This window comes from Chelonoidis abingdonii, chromosome 2 (assembly GCF_003597395.2).
Source record: "Chelonoidis abingdonii isolate Lonesome George chromosome 2, CheloAbing_2.0, whole genome shotgun sequence".
Taxonomy (NCBI): Eukaryota; Metazoa; Chordata; order Testudines; family Testudinidae; genus Chelonoidis; species Chelonoidis abingdonii.
The window spans coordinates 50,321,303-50,344,721 of record NC_133770.1 but is presented as its reverse complement, the minus strand read 5'-3'; the positions used below and the strand labels follow the sequence as shown (position 1 = coordinate 50,344,721).

Genomic DNA, 23,419 nt, shown 5'->3' with positions numbered 1-23,419 from the left:
TCCCCCTCCACCATGGGCTTCGTCTACTCAAGCAAACAGCTGTGAACATTTCCAAAGCAATTCCTGACTTGCCTCCATCGTGCTGGAGCAACAGCAGCTGTGTTTGCTTTTGTAGATAAGCAGCTACCGGGGAGCCCAGAACGGAGTTCCGCACTCTTCTGTTTTGTTTGAACAAGCATTCTGGGTACCATCCTAATACCCTGGAGGCCAATAACATGCTTGGTGGCCACACTTGACAAGCGTGCTGCATCACCAGCGCTGGCAATCGTATACACCCCAAGCGAGACAGGTGTACAGCCAGCGCTGCAGCCAGGGAGTTGCAGCGCTGGATGTGCCTTGATGTGGACAGTTCCTAAGTTGCCAGCACTGTAAAGCCCACCACCCGCACTGCAACTCTCCAGGGTAGCCATGGGCCGAAAGTGACTAATGTCAGGTGAGCGGTCTGCTTACACTTAAAAACTTGGTTGCATTGTTCAGTGGTTTAGAGGTGTGAAAAATCCATATCCTGAGCAACATAAGCTTGCTGAGCCATCCCCACAGTAGACATGCTACATCTATGGAAAGAACGTTCCATCTGTCAGAGAGATGAGTTCCTCGTGACTGTAAAATCCCTTTGCGAGCTGTCGTACTTGCTGGCCTGGTTTACACTACGCCGTGTAAAGCGATTTAAAACAGCGTTAAACTAGATTTAACACTTGCACCCGTCGGCCCACACTACCTCCTGTAAATCGATTTAAAGGAGGCTTTAAATCCAAATTTCTGTACTCCATCAAAACACAGAGTAACCCAAAATCGATTTTACGTACATCGCGAATTATGGTAGTGTGGACGGCGAAATTGAAGTTACTGGCCTCCGGAGGTATCCTACAGTTGCACCACTGACCGCTCTGGACAGCAGTCAGAACTCCACGCATGGCCAGGTAAACAGGAAAAAGCCCCGCAGCTTTTGGAATTCAAATTTCCTGTTTGGCCACGCGAGAGCTCTATCAGCACAGGTGGACACGCAGGGCACTGCAGCCCACAGGTAAACAATGCAGCTTCGCCTGAGAATAGAAAAGAGCACCAGCCTGGACACAAAGAGGACTGATCTCATCGCTATCTGGGGAGAGGATACGTGCTCACAACTCCGTTTGTCAAAACGAACTGGAAATATGTGAAAGAATTTCAAAGTCTTATGATTGCAAGAAGGAACAGGGCTCAGTACCAGTGCCGAATAAAAGTTAAGAGCTCAGGCAGGCATCCCAGAAAACCAGAGAGGCAAACGGAAGTCTGGAACAGTTCCGAAAATGCCGCTTCTATGTGAGCTGATGCAAGTTTTGGGGCTGTGCAACCCGACCCCACCCCTTGCCCGATTGATTCAGATGCCGTGGTTGCTATTCAACGTGCGCTGAGGATTTGCTGAGGGGGAAGATTAGGAAGACGAGAGAGACATGGCTGATAGTCACACAGCTCTCAATTACCCACGCAGCCAGGAGCTTTTTGTGACCCAGAATTAACCTCCCAGCCCACCCAAGCCACTATCCCAGACAGTGAAGCCATGGAAGGACTCTGGTGAGTGTACATTTCTAAATTTAAAACAGCGTTTAAAACAAGCGTTTTTTAATGATTAATTTGCAAGAGGGGTTGTCATTCATCGCAGCTATAAAGTACAGGAAAAGTCGTTACATGTCTGGGATGGAGTGAAATCCTCCCAATAATCTCATTGAATCGATATTGTGGAGGTACTCAAAGAGCCTTTTGAGAGATTTCGGGGCAAGGCGGCCTTATCCGCGTCCCCCAGTGTACGGGCTTTCCCGCCAGGATGCATGCAAGTATTCGGAATCATTGCTTCACAAAGCACAGCTGCGTAGTGCCTGGACACTGCTCGCAGTAAGAAACATACGTTCTGCTTTCCGACTGTTTATTCTCACCCAGATTAGATCATTCATTGTCACCTGGTGGAAACTTGAGAATTTTTTTTTTATGGAGGGGCAAACACTGGCGATTTTTCCTACGTGTTGCTGCCACTTTACTCGTGCCTGCCCGGTAAGCATGAGTGTGGGCGAGAGGGAGGAAGGCGGTGCGCTTGGGTCTTTTCTTGTTTGCCGCAGCAGGTCTTCCCAGCTAGCAGCCACGCACTTGGGGAGGGGGGGAGGAGGAAGAGAATACAATAGCTTACCTGATAGCAGCATGCGATGTGGGAGGAGGGGAAAGAGCGTGTTTTGGGTATTTGCTGGTTCCTCTTAACAGGAACAAGCATGATTAGGCTCACTTGGATATAACCCTGGAGAAGTCAACAAAAGCATTACCATGGCCTGGCCATGGAAGCTGAATATTGATTGCCAGGCCGGGACGCGTCTGCAGTGTGCTCTGAGACACCGGGAACAGCAATCATATTAAAGGAGTGCAAAATACGACCTTGTAATCACATGTGCTATGTAAAGTGCCATAGTTTATCCACTGTGAAGACTACAAGCATGTCTGTTAAATGTATCTTTTTTACATTACTTCTCTCCCTGTTTCCTCTCCCCCTGCAGGCTGCACACTTGCTTGTCCTTGGTCCCCATACGGAAGGCTAGCCTAAGATAAGGCGGAGGATGAAAGAGAACTAGATGGAAATGTTTTCAAATCATGGAAGGTAACCGCAGTGACAGAGCTCATCAGAATGATTGGAAGAGTGAGAGCCAAATACAGGAAGATGCAGTGACCGGAGAGGTACGAGTATAGGAGAGCGCTTGAGCTGGAGACGGTGGCGAGAAGACAGCCAGGAGCTCAGAGGTTAGGACAGGAAGATCCAGCGGTGGCGTGAGTGGAACGGCTGGGAGCGCTGCTTGATCAAACTGAGTCCTCAGGCGCGCTGGTGCATGTTCTAGGAACAGCAGCGGGATTACAGACAGTGCCACTGCAGCCCATGTTTAACCACCCTCAAAGCTCCCCACGTTTCCATATTCCCTCACCCAGACTTTTGAAAAACGCAGAGTGTAAGAGACTGCCATGGTACCCGTACCATCGTTTTGACCTGACCTACTCGCGATGCGATTGGGGGAAGGATTTCTGCACCAGCCCACTCCTCCCCATGGCAGGCCAACAAGCGCTGGACCATTAAGCTAAATTCTTAATGGGCTTTTTCTTTCCTCCGATCCTCCTCTCCAAACCACACCATGCGGCGATTACCTTCGATTAGATTCTTGCCTCTTTTTTATTAATGTATTTAATAAGATACATCAAGGAGGGGAGTGGGTTTCATTACAGGGATGACTTTAAAGAGATTCAGTTTTTAAGCAATGACACAATGACTTTTTAATCCGAAAAATGATTTTTAAATACTACTGACTTTATTTCTTCAGCACGCTGTAAGAAAGGGGGAGGTGGGTGCTTATGACGGGAGTATAATAGAGGCGGAGTGTTCATTCAAAGGGAAACAGCACTGCGTCACACCTGACCTGGCCCGTGCTGTAATAACTTTTTCAAGGCTTTCTCTGTATGCGCACACGCCTCTTGGGTGTGCTCTTCTATCGCCTTGGGTCTTCTGGCTGCTCGAGTCCAGCCAGGTGTTTGCCTCAAGCCTCCATCCCGCCAGAAAGCTCTCCCTTATCTTCACAGAGATGTGGAGACACAGCAAGCAGCAATAACAATGGGGACATTGGTTTGGCTGAGGTGCTAGTGGGTAAGTAATGATCGGAAGCGACCTTTAAATGGCCAAATGCACACTCTACCACATCCCTTGCACTTGCTCGCTGTAGTTAAACAGCTCCTGACCACTGTCAGCTGCCTGTATACGGCTTCATGAGCCATGGTCAAGGGTAGGGCTGGGTCACCCAGGATAACGACAGGCATCTCAACATCGCCAACTGTTATTTTCTGGTCTGGAAGTGAATTCTTGCTGCAGCCGTTTAAAGAGAGTTTGTTTCTGAAGACGCAGCGTCATGACCCTTCCTTGGCCATCCCACGTGGATGCTGGTGAAACGTCCCTTGACACCAGTGCTTGCAGCCATGGAAAAGTACCCTTGTAGTTCACGTACTGGGTGCCCTGGTGCTCTGGGCAAGATGGATATGGTCATCATGGCCCCTCCACGTTAGGGAATCCTTGCAGCAAAGCCATCCACTAGACCTGCACCGTTTCCAATCACAAACTTTTCGTAGCAGCAGCTTACGATTGCTTTGGCTTTTGCATCAACAGCAGCCCCCACAGCTAGATTTCCCATCCAAATTGATTCCCGACTGACCGGTAGCTGTCTGAGTTGCAGCTTCCAGAGGGCTATTGCCACTCGCTTCTCCACTGTGAGGGCTGCTTCTATTAGTATTATGGCTTTCAGGGCAGGGAGAGCAAGTCACAAAGTTCAAGAAAGTGCTCTTCGGCATGCGAAAGTTTTGCAGCCACTGGGAATCGTCCCACACCTGCAAAACTATGTGGTCCACCACGTCTGTGCTGGTTTCCCGTGCCAAAATCGGCGTTCAATGGGTAGAAGCTGCCCATACCAGCAGTAGCTCAAAATGCTGCGTCCCCGGTTAGGGAGATCAGTCTCCATGTCGTCATCGTCATCGCTCTTGTCGGTGCACTGTCGTAGCTGCGCTCCTCTCCTCATCCCCTCTCCTGAATTTGCAGTCATGGCTCGCATGACAGCACAGAGAGTGCGCGAGCGGTGTTTACAACTTGCACGATTGCGTTACTGATCTCCGCAGGGTCATCGCTCGCAGGGTCATGCCTTGCTGTGCTATGCGTTTGCTCCTTCACCAGGAAAAAGCGCAAATGGTTGGCTGCCTGCTTTCACGAAGAAGGAGGTGAGGCTTACCAGGCACCACCCGGGACAATGTTTTTTGCCCCATCAGGCACTGGGCTCTCAACCAGGAAGTGGGAACTATGGGATAGCTGTGGAACAGCTACCCACAGTGCACCGCTCCTGAAATCGACGCTAGCCTTGGACCATGGACGCACACACTCGATTTAAGGATCCTAGTGTGGACGCACTAAATCGATTTTATAAAATTGGTTTTATAAAATCGGTTTAAACAAATTCGAATTAATCAGGTAGTGTAGACGTGGCCTGTGTCTATGCTACGGGGTTATTCCAGCATAGTTACAGCACAGTAGCTACACTGCTATACTCCCTGTAGTGCTGTCAGTTGGAAACAGGTTTAAGCCAAACCAAAACAAACCATTCTTGAAATATAATAAGAATATCTACAAGCTTAACGACAGCAGTTTAAAAATGGATTAAAGTTAAATGAGTGAAACTTTCATGTGTAATTAAGTCCCCATTCTGGGAGTTGTTATATATTGTGGAGTTGGCCTTTAAAATAAAATATAATCTTAAAGTAATTTCTTGTGCAAGACAGTCATCTATCAAAAGTACATATATTGCCCAAAGCTACAGTAGTATATGGGCATCTCACAATCATTAATTATCCCCATTTTACAGATGGCAAACTGAGGTATAGAGAAGCTATGTCACACAGGAGGTATGAAGTCTCAAGCTATTGCCCATTAGACCAATGTTTCTCAAATGCTGCCACCATAGCTCCATGCAACCACCAGGGGCTTTTCGTGCAGCCACGACAGCTTCCTGGGTTGTGATGGTGGGGGAGGCAAAGCATCAGCCCCTCCCACTTCCTCCTTGTTGCTCCTGGATATGCTGCCCTGCACCACCTCTAGAAAGAGATGGGACAGAATGCTGCAGGAGCAAGGAGAGTTCTTGACCCACACTGGGGAGACGGGGGTTGGGCAACAGGCTCCAGCAGCGGGACTTCAGGAACCTGGCCATCTGGCCCCAGGCTCCAACAGCGGGGCAGCAGGTACTGACCATGGACACTGAGCCCCAGTCCTGGCTGCATAGCAGCAGGCACCCGGCCCTGGCTCTGGCCATGCAACTGTGTGCTCATCACCCACCCCCATCGCCCCTGGCCCCTGCTGCCTCCCATGGCCCTATATCCATCAGCCCCATCCCCACCCCATCGCTGGACCCCGCTGCCTTCCTGGCCTCTCATCCATCCCCTGTGTTACCCCAGGCCCCCGCTTCCTCCCCGGCCCCGCTCCACCCCACCATCGCCTGTGGTTCCTGCTGTCTCCCCTTCAGCCTCCGCTCTCCCCCCCTCCTCAATCCAGGGCTTACTGGATCCTGGGGCTTGCTGAGAAAAGTGATTTTAAGAAACAATGCAAGTATCACTGTTCACAGCAGACTTACTAGTTATCTGTGAACAGTGATACTTGCATGTTTGTTAATATCATTTATCACTTTTCACAGCCTCCCGAGTAGCTAAAGTGTGCTGTGATATTAACAAATATACAAATATCACTTTTCACAGCAAGCCATGGGACCCACTAAGCCTTGGATGGGGTAGCCAAAGGGGGAGGCAGCATTATTTTTACTATTGAGTCTGCCAAAAAAAACCTACAAATATAAATTACAATGACTTGGATGTAAACCTGTGCATTTTTAATTGTTTTTCCTAAAGTTAATGAAGTATTTTAGAAAAAGTGTCAGTGCGGCCACCAGTGAGAGTTGGTGGTCACACTCCGAGGCCACCAAAAAACTTGTTGTAAGAACCCCTGCACGAGACCATCCTTCCTCTCTGTATTCGGGTATTTAATTTGTTTTAAGTTTTAGAGTTGCCAAGCTTAATAGCTGGTGATATTTTCTATTAAATAAGGGACAAACCCTAGTCCCTAAGCACATGCACACTCCTACAGCCCCAGAACAAAGTGGAAATAGTGTAGTTCCACTACACAAGAAGAGATGAATGCAACAGTTCTGCAGCATCTCTGCACCACAGAACCTAGCTCTTCATGTGCCTCACTATATGCTAGTATGTGGGGAGAGGAGTATGCTGTCCAAGGAAGTTGGTGGATCTGTGACTTCTCAGGCCTGGTCTACACTACGCGTTTAAATTGATTTAAAGAGCGTTAAATCAATTTAACGCTGTACCCGTTCACACTACAACGCTCTTTATATCGATATAAAGGGCTCTTTAAATCGATTTCTGTACTCCACCCCGACGAGAGGAGGTAGCCAGTAGCGCTAAATTCGATATAACATTATCGGATTACGGTAGGTGGACGGAAATCGACTTATTGCCTCCGGGCGGATCCCACCAGTGCACCATGACACTTCTGGACAGGCAATTGAACTGACGCTGACGAACATTTACCCGAACCACCGGACAATAATGATCAACTCAGAATTCCAGGGGCGGGGAGACTGCGGAACTATGGGATAGGGCAGATTACCCACAATGCAACGCTTCAGAAATGCGACATTAGCCTGGGACGATGGACGCACAACGCCGATCGTGTGCTAGTGGGCACGCATGAATGCAATTATAATAATCAGTTTTATAACAACCCATTTTAGCTATTCGATATTATACCCGTTAGTGTAGACGTGGCCTCAAATAACAGGTCAAACTCTCATCTGCAACAAGGATCTTGGAAAACTAAAGGCTGCGGAAGCAGCTATAGAGTTATTTCTGCTGTCACTTCAACAATCTGGGAGAATGTCCTCATCTATTACAGTCGATTTAACTCTGGCTTTGTGCAGGGGGAGGATCCGAGTTCAGTCCTAGGAACAATATTGTTGTATTAAACATACTAATTCAACGACATTAGAAATCTTTTCTTTATGTGAATAGAAATCAGGACACATACACACACAAAGCTCAGGGGAAGAGGCCTTAACATTATTCATGCATATTCAACGCACTAATTAAACATCTTTAAACTAATGAGACTATGGCACATCCTACTTAACATGAGAATAACGTTTGTAATAGAAAAATGAAAGGAAAATAAACAACATGACATCACTGTTTTTCCCACAACTGAACTAAGACAATAAAGGGATTTGAAGGTTAAACTCATCTATATGCACAAATATCCAAGTGAAATGAAATATCATCACTCGGCTAGGGAATCAATAGCATAAGATGGACCCGTTCAACTCACACAGTGCAAAGGAATGCTGCCTGAATTCCAGCACTACAGAATGCCTCTCCTCCATGATGGACCCTAATAGAAATTATCCGTTGTGCTTTGTAGGTCATAGCGTAGAAAAAGTGGTTAATGCTTTTACTTGTGATATTGCTATAGGAATTCAGCTGTGAGGAACCATGTGACTTAGTAATACACTGAATTCACTGATAGCCATAAATTAGATTATGTGTCCTTTATTTAAAATTTTTATTCTATTAGAAGCTCCTGGTCTTATTTTGTCTTGAGGGACTATTGGTACATAGTCCCCTTCATATCCTCTCAAGAATACTACATGCATACATAAAGAGTTTCTACTCTGTATTCTTGTTACCTTATCCTTCTCACTGAGTTCAATAAGATTATTCATTCTGCCAGGAATTTAATCAGGCCTATTATACCCAGTATGATCAAGGATATTGTTTGTTTGTTTTTGGGGTACTCTGCATCCACTGGGTTGCAATTTAAAAGCCCACACCAAAAACATCCATTAAATCCTGTTCAGATACACAATATGAAATTTAACTTGTATACATAACTAGTGGTATATATATAATTAGACTCTATTTCTGAAAAATTTAGGAAACAGCAAAGAAAATATCAGGAAATTCTTCAAATTATTCTTCTGTCTTTGAAATAGAAGAAGCCAAATGCATCATTCTTAGAAGCCTACATGACTAAAGAGGGATTGGAAAAGCTCCAGCATGCAAAAGTTGGTGGTCCAATCTGTGATTTCTAAAACAATGTCACAACATGGAAGTGTTTGTAATTTCAGGGATTAGAAAGACTGAAATAAACTACTCTGTTTTTCAAACACCATACATTATTCATGGGTAATTCTTTTTAACCTGCTGAAAATCAAAGTGAACAGAAAATTAAATTGCTTGGCCACCTAAAGGAAAAAATAATATCCTACCTACAGCATTCTCACTATAAAGAGCAGCTCTGGCAATATATATATACTCTTCTACACAGGTCAATAAACCCTGGGTTCTCAGCTCTGTTCTCTAGTAGTGTCTCTGCATCAAAATTTTTAATGTCTGAATCTGACATGAGACCATGTATAACATTAAATAACTGTTCTTTCAACTACTGTTAATCCATGAGCTCTTCACGAATAATGATTACTATACATGAGCACCGTTGAAACGCCATTTCCTCAAACACACCCTTAGAGAGATCTTATCTATCATAATAATAGAAAGTGAGGGCAATTCTGAATTTTAGCTGCTATCAATGACTACAGTAACTCCATAATCTCCATCACAGAATACTCTGAAATTACACTAACGTACTAAAGGCCAGGTGCTACACTGCGACTTAATATGTTTAATGGCCGATATACCGATTTAACGCTGGTACCCGTTCACACGACGTCGTCATTAATATCGAGTTTAAACGGCTCCTTAAATCGATTTCGCAACTCCCCAACGAGAGGTAGTAGCGCTAAATCGAAAGTGATAACTCAGATTGGTTCATGTGACGGAAATCGACATTATGTGGCCTCCTAGAGGTTATCCCACAGGCCTCACTGACCGCTCTGTCCGCATCCGAACTCGGTATGCGAGTGCCGGTAACAGCAGAAAAGCCCACGACCTTTAGAATGAATTTCCTGCTTTCACGTGTCCAGCTCCTGATCAGCACGGGGCGATGCAGTTCAATGCAAAAGTAGCTTCCTGCATTGAACCTTACGGGAGATACTACGATCTTGATCGCTGGTTGGTGAGAACAAATCTGTTTTATCAGAGCTCGTTAAAGACAGGAATGCCAAAGCGTTTGAAAAATTCTTCTCTTTTTTCCCGCGAGAGGATAGCGCTAATTCGATAATACGGCATCAATATCGGATTGGACGGTTCAGTGTCGGACGGAAATCGAGTTATTGCCTATTGCGTGTTATCCACAGTGCATCCACTGAGCATCTGACACAATTGAACTCGGAACTGACGGACATTACCAGAACCACCCCGACAGATTAGATGATTCAACTCAGAATTCAAGGGGCGGGAGACGCGGAATATGTGGATAGCAGAGGACCACAATGCACGGGCTCAGGGAAATCTCACATGTTAGCTGGGACAGATGGACGCGACACGCCGAATGCTGTGCTAGCTAGTGGCCGCCTGAATTGAATTTCTTGAATGATCAGTTTACTTATAACCCATTTAGCCATAATGCGATATTATCCCGTAGTGCTAACCGGGCCTCAATACACAGGTCCAACTCTACCATCGTGTCAACAGGAGTCTCTGGAAAACTAAGCTCGGACACGCGCTCGGATCTGAGTGTATCTCTGTCACTTCATCAGATTGCGGTAGGAATTCTGCAGCCGTAGAGTACGTCAGTTACTCTGGCTTTGTGCAGTATCCAGAGTTTCAGTCTAAGTGAGACAATACTGTTGTAGTAAATTACAACAAGGCCAGAAGCATTCTTGGTTCTCTCACAGGTGGGCGGGGGGAGCGATGTTGCAGGGGGTGTCACTCATGTACTCATAATAGACGGAGAGACACGGCCTCATGGAACCATCCTCATTAGCGCATGCACGTATCGTGCGGAACCTGTAGGGGAAGGGGAGAGGAGAGGGGGGAGAGTTGAGAGCGGGCGCGAGGCGAGCGACGCGGCAGAGAGAGAGGGTGAGAGACGCTCGTCGCGCGCGCGCGGCGCGCATCGCGAGGGAAGAAAGAGAGCAGGCGCGAGGGGGGATGCATGGAGGGCGCGGCGTGCAGCGGGACGGCGATGGAAGAGGGAGAGGGGGGGGCGGGGGGGGGGGGTTTAAATCGATTTAAAGAGCGTTAAATCGATTTAATGCTGTACCCGTCCACACTACAACGCCCTTTATATCGATATAAAGGGCTCTTTAAATCGATTTCTGTACTCCACCCCGACGAGAGGAGTAGCGCTAAATTCGATATTAACATATCGGATTACGGTTAGTGTGGACGGAAATCGACGTTATTGGCCTCCGGGCGGTATCCCACAGTGCACCACTGACCACTCTGGACAGCAATCTGAACTCGGACTGACGACATTTACCCAGAACCACCCGCGACAATAATGATTCAACTCAGAATTCCAAGGGGCGGGGGAGACTGCGGGAACTATGGGATAGCAGATACCCACAATGCAACGCTTCAGAAATCGACATTAGCCTGGGACCATGGACGCACAACGCCGAATTACTGTGCCTAGTGTGGCCGCATGAAATCGAATTTATAATATCAGTTTTATAAAAACCCATTTTAGCTAATTCGATATTATCCCGTAGTGTAGACGTGGCCTCAAATACACAGGTCAAACTCTCCATCTGCAACAAGGATCTCTGAAAACCTAAGGCTGCGGAAGCAGCTATAGAGTTATTCTGCTGTCACTTCACAGATTGGGGAGAATTCCTCATCCTATGTACAGTCGATTTACTCTGGCTTTGTGCAGGATCCAGAGTTCAGTCTAAGTGAACAATATTGTTTGTATTAACATACTAATCAAGACATAGAAATCTTTTCTTTATGTGAATAGAAATCAAGGAACACATACACACACAAAGCTCAGGGGAAGAGGCCTAACATTATTCATGCATATCAACGCACTAATTAAACATCCTTTAAACTAATGAGACTATGGCACATCCTATTTAAGCATGAGAAGTATACGTTGTAATTAGAAAATGAAAGGAAAATAAACAACATGAATCAACTGTCTTTTCCCACACTGAACTAAGAAATAAAGGAATTTGGAAAGGTTAAACTCATCTAGTAATGCACAAAATCCAAGTGAAATGAAATATCATCCACTGGCAGGAATCATAGCATAAGATGGACCCGTTTCACTCACACAGTGCAAAGGAATGCTGCCTGAATTTCAGCACTACAGAATGCCTCCTCCCATGATGAACCCTAATGATTATCCCAGTTGTGCTTTGTAGGTCATAGCGTAGAAAAAGTGGTTAATGCTTCTACTTGTGATATTGCTATAGATATCAGGCTGTGAGGACCATGTGACTTAGTAATACACTGAATTCACTGATGCCATAATTAGATTATGTTGTCATTTATTTAAAATTTTATTCTATTAGAAGCTCCTGTCTTATTTTGTCTTGAGGGACTATTTGGTTTTACATAGTCCCTTCATATTCCTCTCAAGAATACTACATGCATACATAAAAGAGGTTCTACTCTGTATTTCTTGTACACTTATCCTTCTCACTGAGTTCAATAAGAATTTTCATTTGCCAGGAATTTAAAGTCAGGCCCTATTATACCAAGTATGATCAAGATATTGTTTGTTTGTTTTTGGAGTGTACTCTGCATACACTGTGCAAATTTAAAAGACCAAAAACATCCATTAAATCCTGTTCAGATACACAATATGAAATTTACATTGTATACATATCTAGTGGTATAATATATAATAGACTCTATTTCTGAAAAAGTTTAGGAAAACAGCAAATGAAAATATCAGGAAATTCTTCAAATTATTCTTCTGCTTTGAATAAAGAAGCAAACTGCATATTCTAGATAGCCTACAGCATAAAGAGGATTGGAACAGCTCCAGCATGCAAAAGTTGGTGGTCCAATCTGTGATTTCTAAAACAATGTCACACATGGAAAGTGTTTGTAATTCAGTGGATTAGAAGACTGAAAAACTACTCTGTTTTTCAAACACCAATACATTATTCATGAGTAACTTTTTTTAACCTGTGAAAATCAAAGTTGAACCAGAAATTAGAATTTTGGCCACCTAAAAGGAAAAAATATATCCTTTACCTACAGCATTCTCACTATAAAGAGCAGCTCTTGGCAATATATATATACTCTTCTACACAGGTCATAAACCCTGGTTCTCAGCTCTGTTCTCTAGTAGTGTTCTCTGCATCAATACTTTTTAATGTGCTGAATCTGACAGAGACCAATTAGTATGACTATAACTGTTCCTTCAACTAGCTGTTAAATCCATGAGCTCTTCACAATAATGATTACTATTACAGAGCACCTTGAAAGCCATTTCCTCAAACACCCCCTTAGAGAGATCCCTTATCTCACATTATAAATAGAAAGTGAAGGGCCAAATTCTGATTTTAGCTGCATCAAATGCCTAAGTAACTCCATAATCTCCAATCACAGGAAATACTCTGAAATTACACAAACGTAACTAAGGCCAGGTCTACACTGCGACTTTAAATTGGTTTAATGGCCGATATACCGATTTAACGCTGTATCCGTTCACACGACGTCGTCATTAATATCGAGTTAAACGGCTCCTTAAATCGATTTCGGAACTCCTCCCAAACGAGAGGAGTAGCGCTAAATTCGATAGCGATAACTCGGATTAGGGTTCGTGTGGACGGAAATCGACGTTATTGGCCTCCGGGCGGCATCCCAGAGTGCAGCACTGACCGCTCTGGACAGCAATCTGAACTCGGATGCAGCGGGCAGGTAAACAGGAAAAGCCCCGCGAACTTTTGAATTACATTTCCTGCTTGCCCAGCGTGGAGCTCTGATCAGCACGGCTGGCGATGCAGTCTGAAATCGAAAAAGAGCTCCAGCATAGACCGTACGGGAGATACTAGGTCTGATCGCTGTATGGGGAGACAAATCTGTTGTATCCAGCTCCGTTACAGAACACGAAATGCCAAAGCGTTTGAATAAAAAACTCCAGGATACACAGCGCTGCGTGACAAGCGTAACGGGAAGCCAGAGACTCAAATGGACGCTCATGAAGGGAGGGAGGGGGTACTGAGGACTCCAGCTATCCCACAGTCCACAGCAGTCTCTGAAAATTATTTGCATTCTTGGCTGAGCTCCCAATGTCTGTAGGTTCAAACACAGTGTCTGGCGTGGTTCAGGGAACAGCTCCTCAGTTTATTTCCCCCCACCACCACGTGAAAAAAAAAAGGGAAAGATTGCTGTGCTATGGCGTTTGCTCAATGCACTCCGCGAAAAAGGCGCCAAAGGGTTGTCTGCTGCCTTCACAAAGGGAGGGGTGAGGCTGTACCCAGCACCACCCGGGGCAATGTTTTCTGCCCCATCAGGCACTGTGCTCTCAACACGGAAGTGGGAACTATGGGATAGCTGAGGAACAGCTACCCACAGTGCACCGCTCCTGAAATCGATGGTAGCTTTGGACCATGGACGCAAACAATCGATTTCGGGATCCCACTGTGGACGCGCTAAACCGATTTTATTAGATCTGTTTTGTAATATCGGTTTAAGCTAATTCGAAATAATCGTGCAGTGTAGACGTACCCTAAGAGCAGAATTTGGCTTTGTAATGCAGTTGAGGACAGCTCTGAAGCAACACTCTGCAACTACTAAGTGCAAAAATAGATGTAGATTTAATTAGAAACAGGAATGTCAAATTATGACAACTTGTTTGGATGTTATTGTTTTTTAAAAGTAGGGACATTTAAATAGCTTTAATGCTAATCAAAAATAAATGACTTTTCATCCAAATCAAAGAGACTTGGAAGGTCTGTTTAAAAGCCAAACTCCTGTTAGATCCCAACCATAAGCCTTCAAACATAATTAGTAAAAGCTTTCTAACCTCCAGGACCTCAGGGTAGGCTGTGTGTGGCTAAGAAGCTAAGTGATTATTATTACTATTGTCTAGATTACAGCTCAGATTGAAATTGCATTTAAACCACATTACATAATAAGAAAAGTTTACTGCTGCTAAGAGACTACATACGAAGAGTTCTATCAATTAATGTTTTTCAAAGTATGTTGTTGGAGGAAAATAAATCTTTGCCGTGTGATATAATGAGCCAAACTTGCCCTTGTTGTAACTCTGCTAATTTCAGTGGAGCTACTCCAGGGAAAATCTTTACTAATATTGTTAATTAATACAAAGTCTCCAAAGAGAGAAAGTCATTTAAAGTTATGTATTTTACAAAAGTTTCTTGACTGTTTTCTAACAACCTTGAAAAATATTAAAATCAGCTGTTTTAAAAATCTTTTTTCTTTTCCCACTATGTTTGCTTTTTGATGTGTACATTTCACTCAAGGAAGCTAAAGAAAACAGCTGTGTGCATTGCCTGTCTAGCTATTTATCCATTCTCTATTTCTCTTTCACAGTACTATAATTTCCAAGTTCCAACATGACCTGGAGAATGTCTGAATATGAACAATAAATGGCTTCGCTAATGTTTTTAAACTCAGTATGAAACATTTCTGTCAATATGAGGTTTGATAAACAAATAGTTATACTTATTACTGTATGAAACCTACCGTAAATATGGAGACTAAACTACTTATATTTAAACTGACCACCTACCAAAGACACTAGTAGCAACTTTAGGGCAAGGTGATTTATGCACCTCACTGAGCAGGACGCATTAGGGACTCCATGCTACACACCAACCTGCCAGTTTCCGGGCCATCCCTAATTCCCCCTTCCTAGTGCCAGCTGACTGGTGTCAGGGGGCTGGGATCAATCCCCTAATTATTCTGCTCAGGGAGTCGTGTCCCTCCTGACTTCCCATTCCTGAGCTAGGGACCACCACCAGAGGCTCCCGAACCCGAGAGGCTCAGCACTGCCTCTGGCCATCAACGGCTGAGCACCTGGGCTGGTGCACTTGGCAGATACTGGCAGGACAACGGCAGCGAGAGGCACTGCACAAGCACAGCTAAATCGGGGGGTGGGGCAGAGCAACTGGGGCCTCACACTGGTCTTCACGGAGGGCCCAGGCCGAGGGAGGGCAGCTGGAGAGGAGCCCTGCACCCAGCCACCACAAGAGCAAAACCAGCTCAGGCTGCACAGCACCCAGGCTCCTTCTGTGCAGAGCGAAGCGGGGACCCGTCCCCCAGCCGCGCCGCAGGGCAGGCTGGTACCTTTCGCAGAGACGCCCTCAAGGCGTTATGATCCCGCGAGTACAGCAAGTGGGCTCCTTCCCCGGCGGCTCCAGGGGCGCGGCTCGAGCTGCCCGCGCGCAGCTGGGACCGAGCGGGGCCGGGCAGCCTAGAGCTGCACCAGCCCCACTCCCCGCGCGCCACCAGGCCGGGCCAGCACCGAGCCATGGCGGGGACAGCGCGGGAGTGGAGGGAACGACACACATGCGCAGCAGCCTCCCGGCGCCTGCAGCCCGCACCGCAGCCTGGGGGGAGACGAGGGCGCTGCCTGGAGTCACCTGCACTGCACCTGCTCGGCGCGTTCCTCGCCCGGCTTAGCGGGCGAGGCGCATTTGGTGCCGCCACAGCCGTCCAGCGAGTGACCTGTAGCTCGCGGGCTGCAGCCTTTAGCAAACACAGGCGGCTGCGGGGTTACACGCTGTTCCCGGGAATTTTACACTGCTGGGAATGGCGCTGCAAACAGCACCCACCCCGGCCGCCTGACTGAAGGGGACGCAGCCTGCTGCTCCATTCCTTTTCGTTTGGGGGTGAACGATTGTTCGCTTCCTTTTTCCAGGTTAGTTCAATGTTAAACTACCCAATTGTCCCGCCTTCATGTGGCCCAGAAGTAGTTCTTGCTTTAGGGTCTGGGTGGTTCAGGGTGTGCCACACACATCATGCAACGAAAATGCAAACGTTTGGCCACATTCTTTGCATATCTTTTCTAAAGGAACACTGAAGCGTTGGTACAAGCAAGAGTTTTTATTAAAACGAGCTAGTAAATGCAAGACTCCAGAAACAACATGCTAAACAGACACTACACGCAAATGCCCACTAGTACGTTAAGCAAGTATTTGTCCCCTCTGGGGAACAATATTTAGAAGACAAAGTATTATCAAGTAGTGCGATATAATTAGATCATATACAATGATAAAGAGATAAACAAGATTCTCATTCAAGGTTGTTGTTTGTTTTTAATCCATTGACAGTACTCGTTCAACAAGGACCCATGGAACTGAGGACAAACTAGTTATCCACTAAAGGTACAATAATGTGTGTTCCAATTGCAGGAGATTTTTCTTTCATGCAATGACACATCCTCCTTTCTCTTTAAAGGGATTCCTGTCTTCAGGAATACCCTTGACCAAAGGATCCTCTCCAGATCTTTCTTCAATGTAGTTCTTTATATCTTCAGAACATTTCGACACCTTAAATAAAAGAAGAAATAAAGTTCTGCTTTATATATAGCAAACACATTTCCTATTAGAATAAAAAGACAACGTTCACTTCATAACATTCTTTTTCTTATATTTATATTATATGTAAAAGGACCTGATGCTGCCAGTGTTCCACATTTGACCACTGGGCACCTCCAAATCAGGCCCTAAATTTAAAACAAAAACAAATACTTGTATTATAATAATTTCTAACATTATTAAAACTGAAGGTATGTTAAACGTCAAGTTTCTTTTCTTTTTATTCCCAAAACTGTATTTTGTTTTTTCTGAATCAGTCAATAAATGGTTTATTTGGTGAGCTGTTTGTTCCCCTCCCAAGCATGTGTTTCATATTTACTGGCAAAGGAAGTAAAGGTCGTATTTCAAAGTGACTAGTAATTCTGGATGCATCAATACTTTGGTGTCCAACTTGAGCACCTTTTAGGAGCCTCCTTTTCAGAAAATACTGAGCATTCTTCTGAAAATCAGGCTTTTAAAAGTATCCAAGTTGCACTTGAAAATCAATAGTCACCTTTGAAACTGTTGGCTAAGATATTTTTTTAAAAATCTGCAAGCAACATCTCAAAAGTGTGCCCAGGATGTTTAATGTTGCATCACATATCCACATAAGCTTCTGTGTGAAAACATATATCATAATAGGGATGATACACAGCCTAGTCCTGCAGTTACTGCACATAAAAATCCTCCACTGATTTAAAAATAAAAAAATAAAACCTAATACACCTCTACCCCAATATAATGCTGTCCTCGGGATCCAAAAAATCTTAGCACGTTATAGGTGAAACTGTGTTATATTGAACTTGCTTTGATTCGCCAGAGTGCACAGCCCTGCCCCTAGGAGCGCTGCTTTACCGCGTTATATCCGAATTCATGTTATGTCGGGTCGCATTATGTAGGGGTAGAGGTGTAATGTAATTAAATTAGGATCACACAAAACTCACATTGATTTCAATGGTATTCATATGCATCTGCTGCAGAATCAGTAGAATTTGAACCCAAAGTCAATGTAACATTACACATTTTTCCAAACAAATGCGTCAGTAGCCTTCTTTCTATTATAACAAAAGCCAACAGTCAAGGTGTAGTACTACAATAACAAGCATATTGAATGGAAGAAAAAAATTCAACAAGGAAGCACATTTCACTGATCAGTTACAAAGGGTTATTATAAACAGCAGTTAGTATAACATCCTAAAAATTATGAAAAACACATTGTCATTGTCTTTTCAAGCATACAGTGGTCTTCCAGTAGATGCTTGTTTGCAGCAACACTTTGTAAGAGCAACCTCCCGTTACGAGCAACATTTCCCCTGGGAATGCTTTCCCCACTGAACTGTCAACACTCCCCATAACAGCAAAAGCTGCCTAGGAGCAACATAACAAAGGAGCACTGTATGTTCCTACTCATAAGCATCTACTGTAATATTCTGTGTGATATTTTGTGACAAATTCATAGCAGAGTAACATCTACTAACATGGGACTATAGTCTCCCTTCCAGTTTAGAGAGCAACAGAAGGGGGAAAACTAGAGCAGTGGTTCTCAACCAGGGCCCCCTGCAGGGGCCGCAAACAGGCTTCAGGGGGTCTGCAAAGTAGGGCCAGCGTTAGACTTGCTGGGGACCAGGGCAGAAAGCCAAAAGCCCACCGCACTGGGCTGAAGCCCAGGGCCCTGAGTCCCAGGCTTCGTCACCTGGGGCTGAAGTTGAAACCTGAGCGATGAAGCTTTGCAGGGCCCTTGTGGCATAAGAATGGCCCTACTGGGTCAGATCAAAGGTCTATCTAGCCCAGTATCCTGTCTTTCAACAGTGGCCAATGCTACGTGCCCCAGAGGGAATGAACAGAACAGGAATCATCAAGTAATCCATCCCTGTTGTCCATTCTCAGTTTCTGACAAACAGAGGCTAGGGACACCATCCCTGTCCATCCTGGCTAATAGCCATTGGTGGACCTATTCTCCATGAATGTATCTAATTCTTTTTTTGAACCCTGTTATAGTCTTGGTCTTCAAAACATCCTCTGGCAAAGAGTTCCATAGGTTGACTGTGTGTTGTGTGAAGAAATAATTCCTTTTGTTTGTTTTAAACCTGCTGCCCATTAATTTTATTTGGTGACCCCCTAGTTCTTGTGTTAGGAGAAGGAGTAAATAACACTTCCTTATTTACCTTCTCCACGCCAGTCATGATTTTACAGACCTCAGTCATGTCCCCCCTTAGTAATCTCTTTTCCAAGCTGAAAAGCGGCAGTCTTATTAATCTCTCCTCATACGGAAGCCGTTCCATACCCCTAATCATTAATCCTAATCATCTGCCCTGCTTGCTATGCCCTAATGCGGGCCCTGACTTTTATATGCAACAGAAAACCAGTTACTGTGGCACAAATGGGCCATAGAATTTGTATAGCGGGGGAGGCGGGAAAGAGAAGGCCTCGGAAAGAAAAAGGTTGAGAACCCCTGTCCTAGAGAAATGTTTATGGTCTGTGCTCTCCCAAGGAAGAGCGATTTGAAACCCTGCAGAAAAGGCCAGGGGTTCGGTCTCCAGACCCTGTGGGCAAATCCCACAGATTCTTGAGATCCTCTTTGTTTATGCATCCCTCATTCTGCCTGATTGCATCTTCCCTGGAGCAACATGGCTTCACCTACAGAAGCAACAACTTGTCCCTGATACCTTAGATATATGGAATGTTTGAGGACTGCATTCTGAATAGAGTTGCTTCTTCCTGGCATTCCCCTCCCATTTCCAAGAGAGTCCTGCAGCGGCACAGTTAGGAGGAGTCTCCAGGAAGGGGCTTCTATTGTTTCTGGGAAGGGGAAAACTTGACACACTGGCTATTCTTTCCATTTTTAGTGAATTTGGGCACTTCCTCTGCCTCATTTACTGTGTTTTGCTCAAACAAACAAAATAAAACCTACCAAAATAAGAAACTCCATAGCACTTGCTTCTCTGCCCAAAGGAAAGAAGATGAGGAAACAAGTAACAAATGGTAGGTGCATAGTCACTACAGAAAGATGTTCAGCTACTATGGTGATGAATGTGGTATAAGAACTTATATATAATAGAAGTAGAATAGTCATGACAACAGAATCAATACATCTAGGCCTACTTACTATAGAGAGATTCTAATGGATATAGGTGCTAGAAGTAGGGATGCTGGGGGTGTCACACCTCTGGCTTAAAGTGGTTTCCATCATATACAGGGTTTACAGTTTCGTTCAATGGCTCTCAGCACGCCCACTGTACAAATTGTTCCAGCACCCCTGCTAATAGATTATGAAAAGTTAAATCTTAGGCCATAAGAAAGAACCCAAAATTTGCCATTGACCATTAAGTGTATCAAATAAGATCTAATTACTCATAACCTATGACCAAGTCACAGTAGTGAGGAACACAGGGTCTATGGTTAATAACTTGGATCCCATCCTGCAAACTCTTATGCACATACTTAGCTTTACTACCATGAGAGGATCCATTGATTTCAGTTGGGACTAGTCATGGTGGTAAGGCATGTGTGAAAGCGCATGCAGGATTGGGTGCTTATTTTGTCTGGATCTTGAGGAGGTGGATCATTTTTGCTTATGAGAAAAATTTCTTTTAAGTTTGAATCTGTACATTTTTATTCACCAGTGAAGATTATTTTAAAGGAAATTTCCTCACGACATCATGTCAAAATGATGAAGAGAGATTTTTTGCATTCAGTTGAAGTCAGAGGGACTTTGATAGGCATATTTGCTTTTGTCCATGAGAGGAATAGGGGATGTGGCTCTGTATGTGCACAAAAATCTCATGTCAAATGGTGATTTATACATATGGATAATGGGAAACATAACTGACAGGAAATAAAGCACTAGAAAGTATTACAATGCAACCTAACAGGGTAGATCCATAAAGGTGTGGGACACTCTTTCTGCTGGCATTATGGAGATTCTCGACAATGCCTTCTCCTAAATTTCTCAGATTCTCAGCTTATTTACAATAATGTCCTTTCTTTTTAAACACATTAGATTATGTGCATCCTATGGAGTGTTTTTTAGTCACTTCAATGTTTCTGAGGCAAGAATCAGATGTTCTTATGCATTTATACACATTGCAAGGGGCTCTGGATCCTATTGGAGAATCTTGGTCCTCTTGTAATATAAATAACTGTAATCAATCTAATAAAAATCACTGACATCTATTTCATGAGCTAAAATACACCTCTGACCTCAATATTTTGTTCCTGAGCAAAGTTCCTGAACCTTCAGGCTAAGCATCTGTAACTATTCAGATGGATAGTCCCACTGACTTCATGTGAGTAAAGTTATACAGTTGCTTAAGTAGATACAGGATCAGGGATTAAATTCAGGGCCCCATCCTGCTCCCACTGAAGTAAACAGGAGTTTTGTCAATGTCTCCAGTGGGAACAGTAGCAGATGCAAAATCTATGGATCAAAAATGTTCATCTACAGAAAATGTGCACGGTAAAATAGATCCCACCTTATTGACTGCATACTACTTCACAAGGTGAATCACTAGAAACAACAACAACAAAACTCCTTTGACTTTTGAATCGGTCCTTATGGACCACAATTCTACAACAACTGTTCTTTGTTGTCCTTCTGTGGACCACTTCACAATAGGGAGAGACTTTGGGGAATTCCTACCAGGCTCTGAGGCCGTTCTGTATCTGGCCTGGTAGCCCTGCAAAGCACCAGAAAGAACTCTGAAGAGTAGAGTTTGAGAACCACTGGCTTATACAGTTTTGTTTTTAACTAACAAGGCTGTTTTGAATGATAGGAGTTGGTTTCTAGAAGCCAGCAAAACCATTTTGTGTTCTAGAACATCCCCAAAATGTCTATTTCCGGTCAAATTGGGGGCGGGGGGAATCCCATGGTTGAGATCATATATTCCAATGTTCAGCACGCAGTGGCTATTTTATCCCACAGATTAAAAGTCTGAATGGTCCCTTGTCTTTATTTCCTCTTTAGAGAGCAGTTCAGCTGCGTGCCAACTGCACCACACCCAGTCTCGCTAAGCTCTTGGGTTTTAGCAGCAAAGAATACCGAATTTAGCGCTAACACCCTATGATTAACTTGTTAATGTGTTTTCCTTTTTTTTTCTACAATTATAGGGACATTTCTCGGGCTGTATCACTCACATTTAACCTCCATAAGTCTGGAAGTTTTTAGCTCCGATTTCTATGACGGAGGGTAGCAGGTACAGTCACCAGAAACTAAACTACGTGGGGAGCGAGAAAGAAATCTAAAATTCATTAAAAGTTACTGAGTTGTTACGTATATTTTAAAAACACACAAAGATATCACGGCCCCAATGTCTGTTTCATCTCTTCAATTCCCACCTCGACCTTTTGCAAGAAGGGACATGGGAGAGCTCATAGAGGTCTGAAATCCCTTTCCCAGTCTGAGATCGCGCTTCTGCGCCTTTTCTCCCATCCGTGAGCCATTGGTAGGAGGCGAAAATAACCAGCTCATTTCACCGCGCAGGCATCTATCTGCATGTCTCATTTCACTCCCATAAGGAGGGTCAGCGCTTCAGTGGGGCGTGAAAACCCTTCTCCGCGCTGCTAGAGACACTGCGGTGCTCACTCTTGAGAGGTTATTTTAGGCATTGTTGTTAACCTAAGGCTGAAAAGAAGCAGAGTAACTTCCAAAGTGCCCCCCCCCCCCCTCCAGCCCCGGAGATTCCAGAGCTAAAGATCTTGTTCACGCCCCAGCCTGACCTCAGCTCCAATCTGCCTTCCCGGGACGATGGGGCTATTTCAGCCTCAGGCTCTCAGGGGGCTGGGGAGGGGACAGCCTGCGGGAACTCACCGGTTGTCTTTCCAACTTCACTTCTTTCCGGAGCTGCTCTACTTCCATTTTCAGTTTATCCTTTTCGCTCAGATCCTCTATATTGATCGCCGGCATTTTCTAGTTGTAAAAAGGGGAGCGAGTTACCCTCTCGGAGATGCTGGGACCCAGCGGTTCGCGAAAGAGCTCCTCCACCCACCCCCAGAGGACATGACTTACTGTTGTCCCGGGCGAAATTGACCCGATTCTCTGAAGTGACAACTTCCTCTCCAATAAACTCCCTCATGCACCTTCCCCAGAGTTCCCCAGCTAGCTACTCACACCAGCGACTCCTGGGTTTTAAATAAGCAGCATAAGCTTCCTAAACGGATGAAACCCAGCAGTTTGACCTCCACCCTGACCGAGAAGACGTTTACACTAGGCACTGCACACATGTGTAAAATAACGCACAACGATTTACTTTTTCCTCCTCTTCTCTCCATTCAAACCTTCAGTTCTCTCCTTTTCTGTATAAATAGATATCAACTGTTTTACGCAAACTTGGCCGGCCAGTAAAGGAGGAGGTGAGGGGGGTCCGGTATAATTGATTAATCTATTTAAATCCCAGTGTATTTAATCTGGGATTAACATAGAGTTAGGC

The 23,419-nt window shown here is 44.7% G+C and overlaps 2 protein-coding genes across 3 annotated transcripts in view; both read right to left on the bottom strand.

Moving 5' to 3' along the window:
• LOC116827644 (putative acyl-CoA dehydrogenase 6) overlaps positions 1 to 15,954 on the bottom strand; it is a 160,220-nt gene extending 144,266 nt beyond the window's left edge. Inside the window, 1 exon segment of the mRNA XM_032785372.2 lies at positions 15,763 to 15,954. Coding sequence (XP_032641263.1) covers positions 15,763 to 15,948 — 186 coding nt within the window. The 5' untranslated portion in view covers positions 15,949 to 15,954.
• Positions 15,955 to 16,502: 548 nt separating this feature from the next.
• On the bottom strand, positions 16,503 to 23,106 carry LOC116827637 (guanine nucleotide-binding protein G(I)/G(S)/G(O) subunit gamma-11). Of its 2 annotated transcripts, XM_032785346.2 has the most exons (3): positions 22,999 to 23,106; positions 22,801 to 22,899; positions 16,503 to 16,967 (listed from the first exon to the last, which is right to left on the bottom strand). In XM_032785346.2, the coding sequence occupies exons 2-3, from the start codon at positions 22,894 to 22,896 to the stop codon at positions 16,842 to 16,844; spliced, it is 222 nt and encodes a 73-aa protein (XP_032641237.1). In that variant the 5' UTR covers positions 22,897 to 22,899; positions 22,999 to 23,106; the 3' UTR covers positions 16,503 to 16,841. The 2 variants fall into 2 exon arrangements, with proteins under 2 accessions (XP_032641237.1, XP_032641238.1); XM_032785347.1 differs by lacking the exon at positions 22,999 to 23,106 and having other exon boundaries at positions 22,801 to 22,992.
• Between the last annotated feature and the right edge of the window lie 313 nt (positions 23,107 to 23,419).